Source organism: Dendropsophus ebraccatus, chromosome 8, assembly GCF_027789765.1.
Source record: "Dendropsophus ebraccatus isolate aDenEbr1 chromosome 8, aDenEbr1.pat, whole genome shotgun sequence".
Taxonomy (NCBI): domain Eukaryota; kingdom Metazoa; phylum Chordata; class Amphibia; order Anura; family Hylidae; genus Dendropsophus; species Dendropsophus ebraccatus.
Genome location: NC_091461.1, coordinates 89,657,294 through 89,673,664, shown reverse-complemented (window position 1 = coordinate 89,673,664; position 16,371 = coordinate 89,657,294). Strand labels below are relative to the sequence as shown.

The 16,371-nt window shown below is 45.7% G+C and overlaps 1 protein-coding gene across 3 annotated transcripts in view; it reads right to left on the bottom strand.

The window, feature by feature from the left end:
* LOC138798719 (heparan-alpha-glucosaminide N-acetyltransferase-like) overlaps positions 1-16,371 on the bottom strand; it is a 222,682-nt gene that overhangs the window by 93,796 nt on the left and 112,515 nt on the right. For all 3 annotated transcript variants that reach the window (XM_069979277.1, XM_069979278.1, XM_069979279.1), the window contains one exon: positions 14,670-14,756. In XM_069979277.1, coding sequence (XP_069835378.1) covers positions 14,670-14,756 — 87 coding nt within the window. The remainder of the gene's footprint in view (positions 1-14,669; positions 14,757-16,371) is intronic.

Below are 16,371 nucleotides of genomic sequence, written 5' to 3'. Positions count from 1 at the left end.
CATACTGCTACTGGACAAAACAAACAGAAACAAAAAGTTATTTCCACTACATATTACCTAAATAATACCGCCACCCCATGACCACTATAAATACCACTACAGACCCAAAAAGAGAGTGCAGTTACATCCAATGACTCACAGAAGGGCATCTTCTCTGATAAGGGTTGTTTCCTCTTCCATTTTCTCTTCATGTAGTTAGGCCTCTCTGTTCCCCTATATAGTTTTAGGGCCCTCTATGCCCCCACATACTAGTTAGGTATACTCTGTGCTCCTATATAGTTGTAAGGTCCCTATATAGTATGAGTCCCCTCTGTGCAGCTTCTACATCGTATGGGACCCTCTGTGCAGCCCCTATGTTGCACATGTCCCTCTGTGCAGCGCATATGCTGGATATGTTTACCTGTGCAGCCCCTATATTGTACATGTCCCTCTGTGCAGCTCCTATACTGTACATGTCTCTCTGTGCAGCCCCTATATTGTACATGTCCCTCAGTGCAGCGCATATGCTGTATATGTTTTCCTGTGCAGCCCCAATGTTTTATAGGCCCCTGTGTGCAGCCCCAATGTTTTATACGCCCCTGTGTGCAGCCTCAATGTTTTATAGGCCCCTATGTGCAGCCCCAATGTTTTATAGGTCCCTGTGTGCAGCCCCAATGTTTTATAGGCCCCTGTGTGCAGCCCCAATGTTTTATAGGCCCCTGTGGGCAGCCCTAATGTTTTATAGGCCCCTGTGTGGAGCCCCAATGTTTTATAGGCCCCTGTGTGCTGCCCCATATGTATTATAGTCCTCTGTGTTCCTCTGCAATGTATTACAGTCCCTTGTGTGCTACTCTAACGTATCATAGTCCTCTGTGTGCTGCTTAATGTCTTATAGTCCCCTGTTTGGTGCCCTAAATTTATCATAGACCTCTGTATGCTACTCCAATGTATTATATCGCCCCTGAAAAGTTTATAGAGCAACCTAGCAACCAGTGGGGGACCTCAACCATGTGGAAGAGCCAAGGATCAGCTGATGAAAGAGGAAATTTGAAGTCGTCAGCTGATTGGATCTTTTGTGCAGGCAATAAAATCACTCCATGCACACAACATTGATGAAATTAAAGGGCAGCATGAAAGACCTAACATTTATGCATGATCAGTGAGCCACGTAAAAGCTCTTACTATCTTACTAGGTTTCCTTACCGATGATCCCAGGGGCCCCAACAGGTGGATGACTAAAAAAAAAGGAATCATCCAAAGAGATTAACTTTTTAAATAAGATCCAATAGGCAGACAGTGAGTCAGCTTATAAGAAAGACTCCATTGGTAAGTGATATTCATGTTATCAGGTTTCATCCCATTACTATTAGTGGTACCATTGTTAGGTAATATCAGGGGAGGATCAAGGTTACCATGGGCCCTGGGCTGTTTACAAATTGTGGACCCCTTGCTAACCACGCCCCCTCTAGTAGTAGTAGTAGTAGTAGTAGTAGTAGTAGGCAGCGTTATAGTAAATAGGAGAGTCACATGTACCCACATGGCCCCTAGAGTACTATGTCATCCCCCTATCTGTTGCAGAACTACAACTCCCATTATGCGATGTAGTTCTGCATATTACCACACACTATGCTGGGAGATTTAGTCCTGTATATTACCAAACCCCATGCTAGAAGATGTAGTCTTGCATATTACCACACACCATGCTGGGAGATGTAGTCCTGCATATTAACACACACCATGCTGGGAGATGTAGTCCTGTATATTACCACACACAACAAAACTAAAACTCTCATCAAGAACTGTCAGCAGGGCATGATGGGTGTTGTAATTCTGCAAACTGGATGGCCACATACAGCAAAACTACAACTCTCCCCAACCTGAAACAACAACTTCCATCATGCCCTGAAAACCCGGCAAGGCGTGCTCATGACATCAGAACACAACAAGCAGTGATTTCATGTAAGTGACATGATTGGTGATATCATGCCAGGGCCCTAGAAAAAAGGTGCAGAGCCCCAGACTCTCTGTCCTGGAGGGCTCCACTCTAGTGACCACACTGTCTGTACTGACTGTGCATACTGCCTGCATATACTGCCAGTTTGTTTCTAGTGCTTCTGATTTTTGTCAGAACATGGAAAGGACTGACAGGCATCTTGCCATTTTTGGCAACCTCCTAGTGGGCTCCTATTACAATCCTAGTGGGCTGTCTCTTAACCAGACACTCACTCACCTTGACTGAAACCTTCAGCAACCCACTGAGCTGGGGCAACTCAATCAGTGACCCGCTCAGCTGGCATAACATCACTAGGGGCCTGCAGAGGCTGAACACTACCAATAGAGACAAGCCCCGCTAAAACATTACCTCCACCAACCTGCAGAGGCCCAATTCTACTACCAGCAACCTGCAGTATAACAACTCCAGCACCTTCAAAATGCAATCTAAAATGCAGTCCAAAAACCACCATTGGAGACATGCTCAACTGGAATATGACCACCAGTGATCAGATCAGCCTATTCTCCATCACCAGCCATCTGCAGAGCGTGGTAACCTCCTTCATGGGCCTGATTAGCTGGCTCAAAACTATTAGTGATGTTCTTAGCTGGATGTTTACCACCAGCCACCTGCTAAGCTGGATTTTCACCAATAGAAACCTGCTAACCGGGATCACATCTGCTGTTGAGCAGCTGAGTTTTATCACCACCACCAGTGATTGAATGAACTGGATCTGCAGCATCAGTGACCTAATCATCGGGAGCATCGCCATTACCTTCAGCAGCTTTCTGCAGATCTGGACAACTGTTACCAGCTGTCACCACCACTACCACCGGTGAGCTGCTAACATGGATTTCCACCATCACCACCAGTGATCTTCTAGCCATGAATCTGTGAAAAGCTGGTGTGGATTGCTACAACCATTCAGCTACTCATCTGGGTGACCAGCGTCTGCAACAGGTGCTCCCGGCTGATGACTGTGAGTGAGACATTGACCTGGATCAACACCACCAGCAGTATGCTGATCAGCTTCCTACAGACCATCAGACTGCTTCTAAGATGCTCCACCAGTACCAAGGAGCTGAGAAGATGCCTCTCTACCATCTCCAAGAGCTCAGTGGCTTCCCTGCCACCACCACACCATGCTCCAAGGGGCATCCCTACTGCCAACAGCTGATTATTTAAAGTTAAATAAATGTTTTATTTGTCAAAAATCTTCCCCTTGGTGTTTTTGTTGCATTTTTGACATTTTCTTTAGTATTCCTTTAGCTTTAGTATTTCTCCTCCATAGTGCAGATTGTACAGAACCTGTGATGACATCATAGCCACATGTTAATTATGTTCTCTAATGTTACTGAATTGTCTCCTGTTGTGATTTTGCCCTAATTTGTGCAAAATCACTGGGAAAAGCAGCAATTTTTTTGAAAATCAAGGCAAATTTGTCACCAGGAGACAATACACCACTGAAAGTATGAGTCTGTAAGGGTGGCCAAGGGTCCCCCAGGAGCTCAGGGTCCCAGGCTACCGCCCAAAACTGACCTATTATAATCCGCTACTGGGTACGGTGACCCAAAATTCTTGTCTAATCTTCTTACAACCTTTACATATTTACATGACTGTACAACTTTATGGAGGTAAATACATCTGTCGCATATTGGAGAAAATATAAACTTCAAGATAAAAACTTAAAACTTCAGCACTACGGGAATTCAATGGAAGTTCCAATATATAGATACAGTGAAAAGTCATTTAAAAAAAACAAACATCCAAAATGTGCACTTAAAAGTAGTCTTCTGTGGAGTTCTTAAAGACAATGGCCAGAAGGCACGTATGATGCAATGAAAATCTGTCACAGGTCCTTTTAAAAAGGTTTCCTATTGGAGAAGTTTCACTGTATACCAGCCTTGAGTTTGTTATAAGGGACCAATCATTGTGTTATCATAATATATCATTAAAATATCTATTGCAACTGCAGTGACAGTGTACACACAGTGCAGCCTCAAAATACAAATCCAGCTCTGCTATATCTGGAGCTAAATACTCCATGTACACTGGAAAATACAACACATCAAATACAACTGAAATAGTGTTTAGTTGAGAATCAAGCTTCTAAACTACTAAGTCCTGTTCCTAGTAAGGCTTCTCAGCATCTGGTATTACTGTATGGCCAGAGTTAATCGCACTTGTTGACATGTGGATTGGCTCTGCCATAACAGGTTACCTTGGAGCGAATATTTGCTGTAGCCAGTATAATATAACCTAGCTAATAAAACACATGTTGCACCTGCACAAAAAAAAGACAAAGAACACATGGGAAGTGAGTGGTTAGGTTTCCCCACAAACTTAACGACTATCCCTATAAACAAAGGCTGTCTTATCTATCATGTTTTCTATCATGAAAAAAAAAATCATTGAATTATGGCTTGATAGATTGTTATTCCATTGGTATACTTGATAAAGTACAGCACATAAATGTATATGTAGAGGAGAATAGATACTGGAAGACACAAAGAGGCATCTGGTGCATGTTCTGAATGTATACAATAATTGTACAGGACTTAAAAGTGCAGCAGTCAACACTATTTAGTCCCCTAAAATAAATATACACTCACCGGCCACTTTATTAGGTACACCCTGCTAGTAACGGGTTGGACCCCCTTTTGCCTTCAGAACTGCCTCAATTCTTCGTGGCATAGATACAACAAGGTGCTGGAAGCATTCCTCAGAGATTTTGGTCCATATTGACATGATGGCATCACACATTTACTGCAGATTTGTCAGCTGCACATCCATGATGCGAATCTCCCGTTCCACCACATCCCAAAGATGCTCTATTGGATTGAGATCTGGTGACTGTGGAGGCCATTTGTCATTGTACAGTGAGTACAGTGAACTCATTGTCATGTTCAAGAAACCAGTCTGAGATGATTCTAGCTTTATGACATGGCGCATTATCCTGCTGAAAGTAGCCATCAGATGTTGGGTACATTGTGGTCATAAAAGGATGGACATGGTCAGCAACAATACTCCGGTAGGCTGTGGCGTTGCAACGATGCTCAATTGGTACCATGGGGCCCAAAGAGTGCCAAGAAAATATTCCCCACCCCATGACACCACCACCACCAGCCTGAACCGTTGATACTAGGCAGGATGAATCCATGCTTTCATGTTGTTGAGGCCAAATTCTGACCCTACCATCCGAATGTCGCAGCAGAAATCGAGACTCATCAGACCAGGCAACGTTTTTCCAATCTTCTACTGTCCAATTTCGATGAGCTTGTGCAAATTGTAGCCTCAGTTTCCTGTTCTTAGCTGAAAGGAGTGGCCCCCGGTGTGGTCTTCTGCTGCTGTAGCCCATCTGCCTCAAAGTTGGAGGTACTGTGCGTTCAGAGAAGCTCTTCTGCCTACCTTGGTTGTAACGGTTGGCTATTTGAGTCACTGTTGCCTTTCTATCAGCTCGAACCAGTCTGCCCATTTTCCTCTGACCTCTGGCATCAACAAGGCATTTCTGCCCACAGAGCTGCCGCTCACTGGATGTTTTTTCTATTTCGGACCATTCTCTGTAAACCCTAGAGATGGTTGTGCGTGAAAATCCCAGTAGATCAGCAGTTTCTGAAATACTCAGACCAGCCCTTCTGGCACCAACAACCATGCCACGTTCAAAGGCCCTCAAATCACCTTTCTTCCCCATACTGATGCTCGGTTTGAACTGCAGGAGATTGTCTTGACCATGTCTACATGCCTAAATGCACTGAGTTGCTGCCATGTGATTGGCTGATTAGAAATTAAGTGGTAACGTGCAGTTGGACAGGTGTACCTAATAAAGTGGCCGGTGAGTGTATATGTTCAGAAAATACACCAAACATTATCTATAGTTGACTATGTTGGTTCTTTAATCTCAGTGGGTCTATTGAAAGTACAGCATGCCCCAGTGTACATCAGCATTTGTTTTTGACAGCACCTTTTTATTTTATTTTTTTATTTTTTTTTACCAAGAATACAGAAATCCTGGGATGAGAACATGCGATGGTTCCAGGTCCAAGTATTAGGTACCCTGTAAAGAAACTCTCTAAGGCATTTGGAGTAAGTTTTACTGAGTTGCCAGTGAAGGTACTGGATACACACATGATGCACACAGTTCAGCTAGCTTGTACTCTACTGAGCGTGGACGGACGTATGCAGAAAACCTACGATGACGTGCCAGCTATCCAGCACCAGATTAGTGTATGCAGAGGGACCCTTGTTCATGTTATTCACCTCTGTCAAAGATAAAACTCTTCTAGAAGCCTAAGACTTGAAGACTTTTATCCTCATGGTCAGGGCCGTTTTAATACATTGGTGGGCCCAGTGCACAGCCCTCAAGAGTGGGCCCCCCCTTACCTTTCTGCACATTGTATAATGTACTGAATTTGCCCCCACACTGTATCAAGAGCCCCAATACATACAGTAGTTACCTTATAACACTATTTCCACCATTCAGTGATTACATATTACATAAAAACTGCACTAAACAAAACAGAAAGATATCACCATTGATACCATTACATAATACCGCCATACCATGACCCCTATCAGTACAAGCCTATAACAGAGTGAAGTTACATCCAGTGACTCACCGGAGGCGTCTTCTCCGATCAGAGTCTGTCACCTTTTCTTTTTCTCTCCATCCAGCCTGGGCCACCTTGAAGTCTTCCCCTGGCTGTGAATCTTCTCTCCAGAATCTGCCAGACAAATATTTTAGGCTCCAACACATACAGTAGTTAGGTCCCTTGTACCCCTATACAGTAGTTACACCCCTCTGTACTCCTACATAGTTACACCCCTCTGTGCCTCCATAGTTTTAAGGTGTCCCTGTAGTATATAGACCCTCATGTGCTCCTCCAGTTATATACAGCCCTCCTGTGCGCTCCCCCATTAGTATATAGCCCCCCTGTGCACTCTCCCCAGTAGTATATAGCCCCCTGTGCTCACCCACAATAGTATATAGCCCCCCTGTGCTCTCCCCCAATAGTATATAGCCCCCCTGTGCTCTCCCACAATAGTATATAGCCCCCCTGTGCTCTCCCACAATAGTATATAGCCCCCTGTGCTCTCCCCCAATAGTATATAGCCCCCCTGTGCTCTCCCACAATAGTATATAGCCCCCCCTGTGCTCTCCCCCAATAGTATATAGCCCCCCTGTGCTCCCCCTCAATAGTATATAGCCCCCCTGTGCTCTCCATAATATATAGCCCCCTGTGCTCTCCCCCATAGTATATAGACCCCTGTGCTCCCCAATAGTATATAGCTCCCCTGTGCTCCCCAATAGTATATAGCCCCTGTGCTCCCCAATAGTATATAGCTAACCTGTGCTCCCCAATAGTATATAACCCCCTGTGCTCCCCCATAGTATATAGCCCCCTGTGCTCCCCCATAGTATATAGCCCCCTGTGCTCCCCAGTAGTATATAGCCCCCTGTGCTCCCCATAGTATATAGCTCCCCTGTGCTCCCCCATAGTATATAGCTCCCCTGTGCTCCCCCATAGTATATAGCCCCCTGTGCTCCCCCAAAGTATATAGCTCCCCTGTGCTCCCCCATAGTATATAGCTCCCCTGTGCTCCCCAATAGTATATAGCCCCCTGTGCTTCCCAATAGTATATAGCTCCCCTGTGCTCCCCAATAGTATATAGCTCCCCTGTGCTCCCCCATAGTGTATAGCCCCCTGTGCTCCCCCATAGTATATAGCTCCCCTGTGCTCCCCCATAGTATATAGCCCCCTGTGCTCCCCCATAGTATATAGCCCCCTGTGCTCCCCAATAGTATATAGCCCCCGTTCTCCCCCATAGTGTATAGCCCCCTGTGCTCCCCCATAGTATATAGCTCCCCTGTGCTCCCCCATAGTATATAGCCCCCTGTGCTCCCCCAAAGTATATAGCTCCCCTGTGCTCCCCCATAGTATATAGCTCCCCTGTGCTCCCCAATAGTATATAGCCCCCTGTGCTTCCCAATAGTATATAGCTCCCCTGTGCTCCCCAATAGTATATAGCTCCCCTGTGCTCCCCCATAGTGTATAGCCCCCTGTGCTCCCCCATAGTATATAGCTCCCCTGTGCTCCCCCATAGTATATAGCCCCCTGTGCTCCCCCATAGTATATAGCCCCCTGTGCTCCCCAATAGTATATAGCCCCCGTTCTCCCCCATAGTGTATAGCCCCCTGTGCTCCCCCATAGTATATAGCTCCCCTGTGCTCCCCCATAGTATATAGCCCCCTGTGCTCCCCCATAGTATATAGCCCCCTGTGCTCCCCCATAGTATATAGCCCCCTGTGCTCCCCCATAGTATATAGCCCCCTGTGCTCCCCCATAGTATATAGCTCCCCTGTGCTCCCCAATAGTATATAGCCCCCTGTGCTTCCCAATAGTATATAGCTCCCCTGTGCTCCCCAATAGTATATAGCTCCCCTGTGCTCCCCCATAGTGTATAGCCCCCTGTGCTCCCCCATAGTATATAGCTCCCCTGTGCTCCCCCATAGTATATAGCTCCCCTGTGCTCCCCCATAGTATATAGCCCCCTGTGCTCCCCAATAGTATATAGCCCCCGTTCTCCCCCATAGTATATAGCCCCCTGTGCTCCCCAATAGTATATAGCCCCCGTTCTCCCCCATAGTATATAGCCCCCTGTGCTCCCCAATAGTATATAGCCCCCGTTCTCCCCCATAGTATATAGCCCCCCTGTGCTCCCTGATAGTATATAGCTCCCCCATAGTATATAGCTCCCCTGTGCTCCCCCATAGTATATAGCCCCCCTGTGCTCCCCCATAGTATATAGCCCCCCTGTGCTCCCCAATAGTATATAGCCCCCGTTCTCCCCCATAGTATATAGCCCCACTGTGCTCCCCAATAGTATATAGCCCCCGTTCTCCCCCATAGTATATAGCCCCCTGTTCTCCCCCATAGTATATAGCCCCCTGTGCCCCCCCATAGTATATAGCTCCCCTGTGCTCCCCCATAGTATATAGCCCCCTGTGCCCCCCCATAGTATATAGCCCCCCCTGCTATATAACATTGAAAAAAACAAACACTGTTACTCACCCGGGTCCTCGCGTTCCTCTTCTCTTCCCTCCTGTGGCCGCACTTCCTGCGGTCACAAGAGGCTGCACTCCCCTCACCCTCGCGCCGACGCTCCAGTGACGTCGGGCGCTAGAGGGAGAGTGCGGCCTCTTGTGACCGCAGGAAGTGCGGCCACAAGAGTGAGTGACTGACAGGGAGGGAGCCAATGGCTCTCTCTCTGTCAGTGTCGCTGCTGCTGCAGCGCGGAAGCGCCGCAGCCGCAGCGGGCGGGGGCAGCGGCGGACGGGGGGGCCCTGCAGGGGGCGCCATGGAGGGGTAAGTAGATTACCCATCCATAGCGCTCCCCCTGACAGGCTGGTGGCCGGAGCCCTGTGCGACCGCACTGGTCGCACATAGCAACGGCTGGCCTGCTCGGGGGGGGGCCCTTTAACCAGTGGGCCCGGTGCACGTGCACCATGTGCCCTCTGGTTAAAGCGGCCCTGCTCATGGTATGGACTGGAACAAGACAGTCACTTGCTTAAAGCAGGTTAGACTGGATTGGGTTCAGAGGTACCGAGGAGGCTGATTCTTCTACATGGAGGAAATTCAACTTAGGTATTTATTTAATTTCTTTCTGTCTTGGCTTGACCCTCTCTGATCCTAGGAGGAACACTTTCCACTAGGAACAGGTTAAAGTGACTCTGTACCCACAATCGCGCCCCCCCCCCCCCCCCCCCCCCAAACCACTTGTACCTTCGGATAGCTGCTTTTAATCCAAGATCTGTCCTGGGGTCCGTTTGGCAGGTCATGCAGTTATCGACCTAAAAACAACTTTTAAACTGGCAGCCCTGTGTCAAACGGTTTTGGGGGGTCAGATTGTCGGTACAGAGTCTCTAACTAAATAAGCTAGCTGGTTTACTTAGCAAAAGCATAAGCTGGGAGACTTGCGACTCTGGCAAAAGCCAGTCGGATATATTTATACACACTGCTGGCCTTAGCCAGACTAGCACCAGGGTCCAACCCTACTTGAAATGAGTTTTATACTAGGGATGCCTCCCTCAGGTGTTCTAAAGAATTCTGCACAGAAAGCTTAGCTAGAGAAAATAATGGAATTAAGACATCATTCATCCTTACAAGGTATATGCAAATATGAACTCACTACTGTTTCACCTCAGTGCATGCAATGAATGCAATGTTATGCGAAGATAGTTTCACAAGTAAACTTAAAACTTTATACACAGCCCAATGCATCGGGGAAATGAGTGCCAATTTGTCACCTCAATTCTCACTTCCCTCTTGTTCCGCATTCACTGCCTCTGCTATTACATTCACAGACAGCAAGTGATGAACGGGAGTAGAGGCTGCCAAAATGATTTTTAGATCGTTTGGGCTGCCCATTGAAGTCAGCGGTGGTCTGCTACATCTGCTCCTATTACACAAAGCAGCACGCTGCAGACTGCCGCTGATCTTTTAACATGTGTTATTACTCTTAGCGATTAATCGGCCTGACCGGTCGGTAATCAGCCAAGTAAGGCCGATAATTTTTCAGTGTAAAGGGGCCTTTACAGTACCCAATACAGGTTAGACACAGGTGGTTCACAGCCACACAACTGTTGATGGATGATAGCTGAAAGACAGGTACTAGGATACTACAGGTGTTACCAGTTCGGGACATGTCCCTACACTGTCTGGCACTTTTTTTTTAGCTTTGATTGGCCAAGCCGACAATTTAAAGGCCCTTTTACATTGGCCGATTATCAGCAATGAGCATTCCTAGAAACGCCATTGACCAGCCAATAAGTGTAACTTGGCGGCTGTCCGCAGATCAGCACTCCTTCGCGGCTAAGGATGACCGAACATTGGGTCATGAAAAAGAACCCTAAGTCACATATTTCTAGTAAAAATAACAGAGGAACAGCACAACACAGCTATAAAAAGATGCCTCAGAACTGTTATTTAATAGAGAATATAAGTATGTGCTAAAGGTGACAGGTCAGAAAAGGTTACAAGTTTACTATAAGTGGTTATTTGATCAAAAAACATGGCTGCTTTCTCCCATAAAGAGCTACATGTGTGGTCCTGCAGCCAACCCTTTTTAAGTGGTCCTGTTTTTAGAAGAAAGAAGCCATGTTTCCTTTATCTCATACGACCCTAGTAAGAAATTTCCAATAAAGCCATTCATTAACATGTACCCCTTGTACCAGTCTGCCATTTGCCTTCATGTAATGTGTTATGAACTTGTATTGTTCCTCCTTTAACCCTATCACTTGTATAGCGCTCTGGAATTAAGGGTGCTTTATAAATAAATAACAATAATACTAATAATAAAATAATACCATATTCCTACCTACTAGAGATGAGCGCAACTTGAGCAGCATGCTCCAGTCTGATCGTTCAGCATTTTTATACCAGTGGCTGAAGATGTTGGATGCAGCCCTAGGGAGTCCTGGAATACATGCATACAGCCATAGCCTGCGCTCATCTCTACTGCCTACATATCTCATCTATCACATGCAAATCCTCTTTATTTGTAGCCTATACATGTCATCCCAAAGCACTAAATCACATTATTCATGAGCTGCTGTCTGCTGAGTTCCCAGCAGTCACGTGCACTAGCTTGTGAATGGATTGTGAACACTTTAATTAAGATGAATGATCCATAGTTCATGTTATTGTGCACATGATCAACCTGGTCAAAAGAAGAGATATACAATTCATGCAGTAATACTAGTTTGTGAGTATACAGGACTATACCCTGCAGGCTACAGACACAATTCCAGATATTCTCTCTGCGGTCCAAATTCCTTTGTTCCTTTTTTTTCTTCTATTAAAATGTCATTGCAACATGTGACATCACTGTGGTCCTTAGTTTTCACCGGGACATCACTATGTTTATCAATCCTGTCCTGTGACTTTGATGTGTACAATAACCCTTTGACTTCAGTATGTAAAAGTACTGTTTGTCATTCCTCCATTTTTTTTTAGTACCTCATCAGTGCCAGTGCGAGGATCCCGGTTGCACTGCCCATTTCCGGTGCTCCGTGGGGTTTTCTTGTTGTGCATCGGACTGGCTCTATGTACTGGTGGTTTGCCCCATGCCTCTAGTGCGCCTTTATCCCAACAGGGCCGCATCACCAAGGGGAGGGGATATTGTTACACTGGGGGTGCCAGGTCCACCTCCAGTGTATAGAACCAGGCTGGTGCACAACAAGCAAGCAGGAACCAGGCAGCATTTTGAAAAAAAGACCACACCGACAGGATCCCCACGCTGGCACCAATAAGGTACTGAGAAAAAATTTACAATATCCTGATGGTATATTTGCTTTTGTGATAATGAATACTGTGTGCACTTTCCTTCTATCTCTTATAATGCTTTCATTATTATCCCTGTGTTCAATGTTCTTTATTTCTTTGTGCATTATTCCCATACTGAGCCATCATTCTGTTCTCTAAAACTTTCCTCTGACTCCACTGTAAAAAATCACTATGAGTACTATACTTTCTGCTTCTGTGTAGTATGGTGCTGTTTTTATTGCTGTTCCATGAAATCACAGTGGTCCTTGGCTTTTAGCTGTGATATCACTTTGACTGTTATCCCAGTTTGTGCAGGAATTACCCATGCGGTGGTATATCATAGTGTATTTACTTAAGTTGGAAACTGGTAATCTACCATCTAAGAGGGAAACATGACTCTAGATTTCATATAAAGCTGAGAGGCCCTATTACTGGTTTGCAGATGGAAACAGTGGGAAAAGGAATGAGAGTTGGGAAATATCCTGCTGGATACTGCAAGTGATATGGTGAAATCTAAAATTGCTATGTGCAGTTGTCAGCTCCTCCCATCTCACCTTAAGGCCTTATTACACAAAGCCGATACCGACCGTTACGGGCAATAACTGCTTTGTGTAATAGAAGACAACGATCAGCCGACATGCACAATGTCTTTCAATAGGCTAAAACGCCAATGTTCAGCCTGTTAATGATCTGCTGCCATCGCTCTGCGCAATAGGAGCAGTTGCAGCAGATCGCCGCTGTTTCCTATGGGCTGCCCAGACGATCTGACAATCACCCGGGCAGCCTCCCAGCACCTCCCCCAGGCTCTTTCCCACTCCGCCTTGCTTGCTGCTGGCGCCGGCAGCGGGCGGGAGAGCCAAGAGCAAGTGAGTGCTGACCTGACAGGTCCGCATTCGCTTGCTCTCCATATCAAGCTTTAGACATAAAGTAGGATAGTGGGAGTCAGCATGAGAAAGAAGGAAGCAAGAAAGTACCAAGAACACTATAATTCTGCTATAAATCTATGTTCCCAGTATTTTGAATATTACAAGGAAATCAACAAAATGTCAGTATTGTATTAATTCCCTACTAAGGGATGGATTACACTTTTCACCTAGATAACTGTCATGTACAAGATTATACATTGATTGTAATGCTTACTCTATGGTATACGATAAAGTGACACGTTCTTTATGACAAGATTTCCTTCTATTATAGCTGACTGTGTGTGTGTGTGTTTCTCCCAGCTGTAAGACATCTGACAAGGGTAAGCCAGAGCCCATCTATACTGGATTATTTAAGGATTTCAGATTCTCTGACAATATCATAAAAATGCTAATATAGCCTGTTATTTTATCTACATTCACTGACATTACTATTACAATGTAACACTATCATGTTGTACAAATGTTATTTAATCTTTTCTTGGACCTGGATAAGGGTACTATTCCACGGGCCGAGGAGGGCCCGATCAACGATGTAAACGAGCAGTGATCTGCTAGATCGCCGCTTGTTTACTGGGCCTATTCCACGGCCCAATGATCGTTGAGCAAGGGCTGCAGGGACATCGTTACCGATGTCCTTGCAGCCCTTGCAGCAATACATTACCTGCAGGGCTTCTCCTGCGCTCCATCTTCTTCCCCCGGTCACGTGCGCTCTAGCTTCAGAATGGCCTGTCAGCTGACAGGCCACTCAGCCAATCACAGGCCATGGCAGTCCCCGCCTGTGATTGGCTGAGCACTCCGTCAGCTGACAGGCCATTCCAAAGCTAGATGGCGCGGGACCCGGGGAGGAAGACGGAGCGGAGGAGAAGCCCTGCAGGTAATGTATGATGCTACTGCTTCTTCTCAAATCGTCGGTCGCCCCGTTATTCAACCGTAGCGATGTGCGGTGGGGGAACGATGATTTTAGGTCTGGCCCTAAATGAACGATCAGCTGATGACATGATCATCGGCTGATCGTTCTCTCTATTCCACCGAACGATAATCGGCCGAATCGGCCGATTATCGTTACTGTGGAATAGGGCCCTAAAGCAGAAAATAAGGTAAAAACCGTGTCTGCATTGGTGCACAAGTCCAAAATGCTAAATGGTTTTGGTACAGTATAGACTAAGGACAGACAGACACACAGCAGGCCATCAATCACTATTAAGATCAGCAAGAGGAGATGAGGAGACAAAGGAGAAGCACTCCCCCCCATAAATACAGTGGACTCATAACTAGGATTCTCTATTACCCAACTGAAACAATTGACAACCATCATGATTTTGTGTTATTTGGGCTAATATTAGATCAGATCTGCCCCTATAATATACTGCCCTTATTGGAGGCATATTCACTTAAATACCATTACTTTATCTGAGTTTCTGTATTCTGGAAAAGTCTGTAGATCTTTACCTGCAGTCCAAAAAATGCCATCACCACCGAGTTAATAGTGCCAAGTATTCCTTCAGGGTCAAATGGTTGAGTGGTTTTATACAGCTCCTAGAATAAAAATACACAAATATATTGCAGATGCCTAGAAAATGTATTTGTATGTGAGTCTTGATAAATTCCCCCATTGTTTGTATAATTCCAATTACTAATTTAAAGATTAGTTTAAAGATTATATGAGGTATGCTAAAGGAGTTGGGAAGCCGAATACGGCTGATGCCTTCTGCTCCCGGGTGCTCACTTCCTCTCTTCCTACTTCTTAGAAGCATACCTTCCTAGATTTGAGGGGCCGGGAGTATATCCTGATCATTGTGTGGTGGTGAAACCATGCCTGCGCGTGATGTCCAATAGCTATATAATGATTGGGATATACACCCACCTCGAGAATACCTTCCAAAACATGAGAAGAAAGTAATCAAGCACCAGGGAGCATACGCCATCAGCCATATTCTGCTCTGTAGACAACCCCTTTAATGCAGAGAAGACTGTGGCAGAGAGAAGAACAGTCACAACCCAACTCATTGGTATCTCAGACAGTGGTGAAGTCTCCATCCCTAATTATGGAATACCTAGGAAAGTCAAGCCATCGTTAAGTAAAAAATCGACATATTTACCTGCTGAGGTCTATGCCTATAAAAAGGAAGCTCTTTTTACACATATGGGGAGACTTATCAAAGGGTGTAAAATTTAGCCTGGTGCAATCTGCCCACAGCAACCAATTACAGCTCAGCTTCCAGCTCTGGTAACATGATAGAGGAGCTGTGATTAGTTGCTGGACCCAGTTTGCACCAGTCTAAATTTTACACCCTTTGCTAAATCTCCCCCATAGTACACTGGGTGAGCTTGTGATGGTGTAGTTAATCCTAATAACAATACTAATAATTCCTTTATTTATATAGCACCAACTTATTCCGCAGCATTTTACATAGCTCAAATCGTAATATGTACAGCCTAGAGTACTGTTAAAACCACATTTTTAGAGCAATATTGGTATTTAAAACAAAATACAATCTATATGAATGCATTATAATATAGTGGGGGGAGGGGGTAGATTTTATTTATAGTATCATAGACATGTGAGTGAAACCTGGCAGACAGGAAAAGCGGAAAGTCTATGTCAAGAGAAAGAAGCAAAGTTACATTTTCTCAGTAAGTTTTTGAATGTTACGAAAGTATCTTCTCAAACTCTCTGCTGGAATGTAACAAAAGTATTAAAGCCCCTATTCCACGGGGCGGATATGAGGAGCTCCTCATTCCCCGCTCACTGCCGCCGCTATTACACACTGCAGCAGCGAGCAGGTGAGTTGGGGGGGGGGAGCGGGGAGCTGCGGGGGGGGGGGGGGGGCTGCCCGGGTGATCGCTAGATCGTCCGGGCAGCTCATAGCATACAGCAGCGCTCTGCTGCCGCCCCTCCTATTCCGCAGGGTGACAGCAGCAGATGGTTACTGTATGAGTCGTTTGTCTTTCAACATGGGACGATATTCCACGGGACGATTATCGTTCTATGGAATAGGGTCTTAAGTCGGATGGCTTCACAAGATGCCCCATCTCAGCCACTAGAGAAAGTCATTTCATGAGATTTACATATAGAAGACATGTTAGCAGATCTCATCCAGAGGTGATAAACATCCCAGCAAGTGATATTGCTAATGCAGAGCAGTCCATG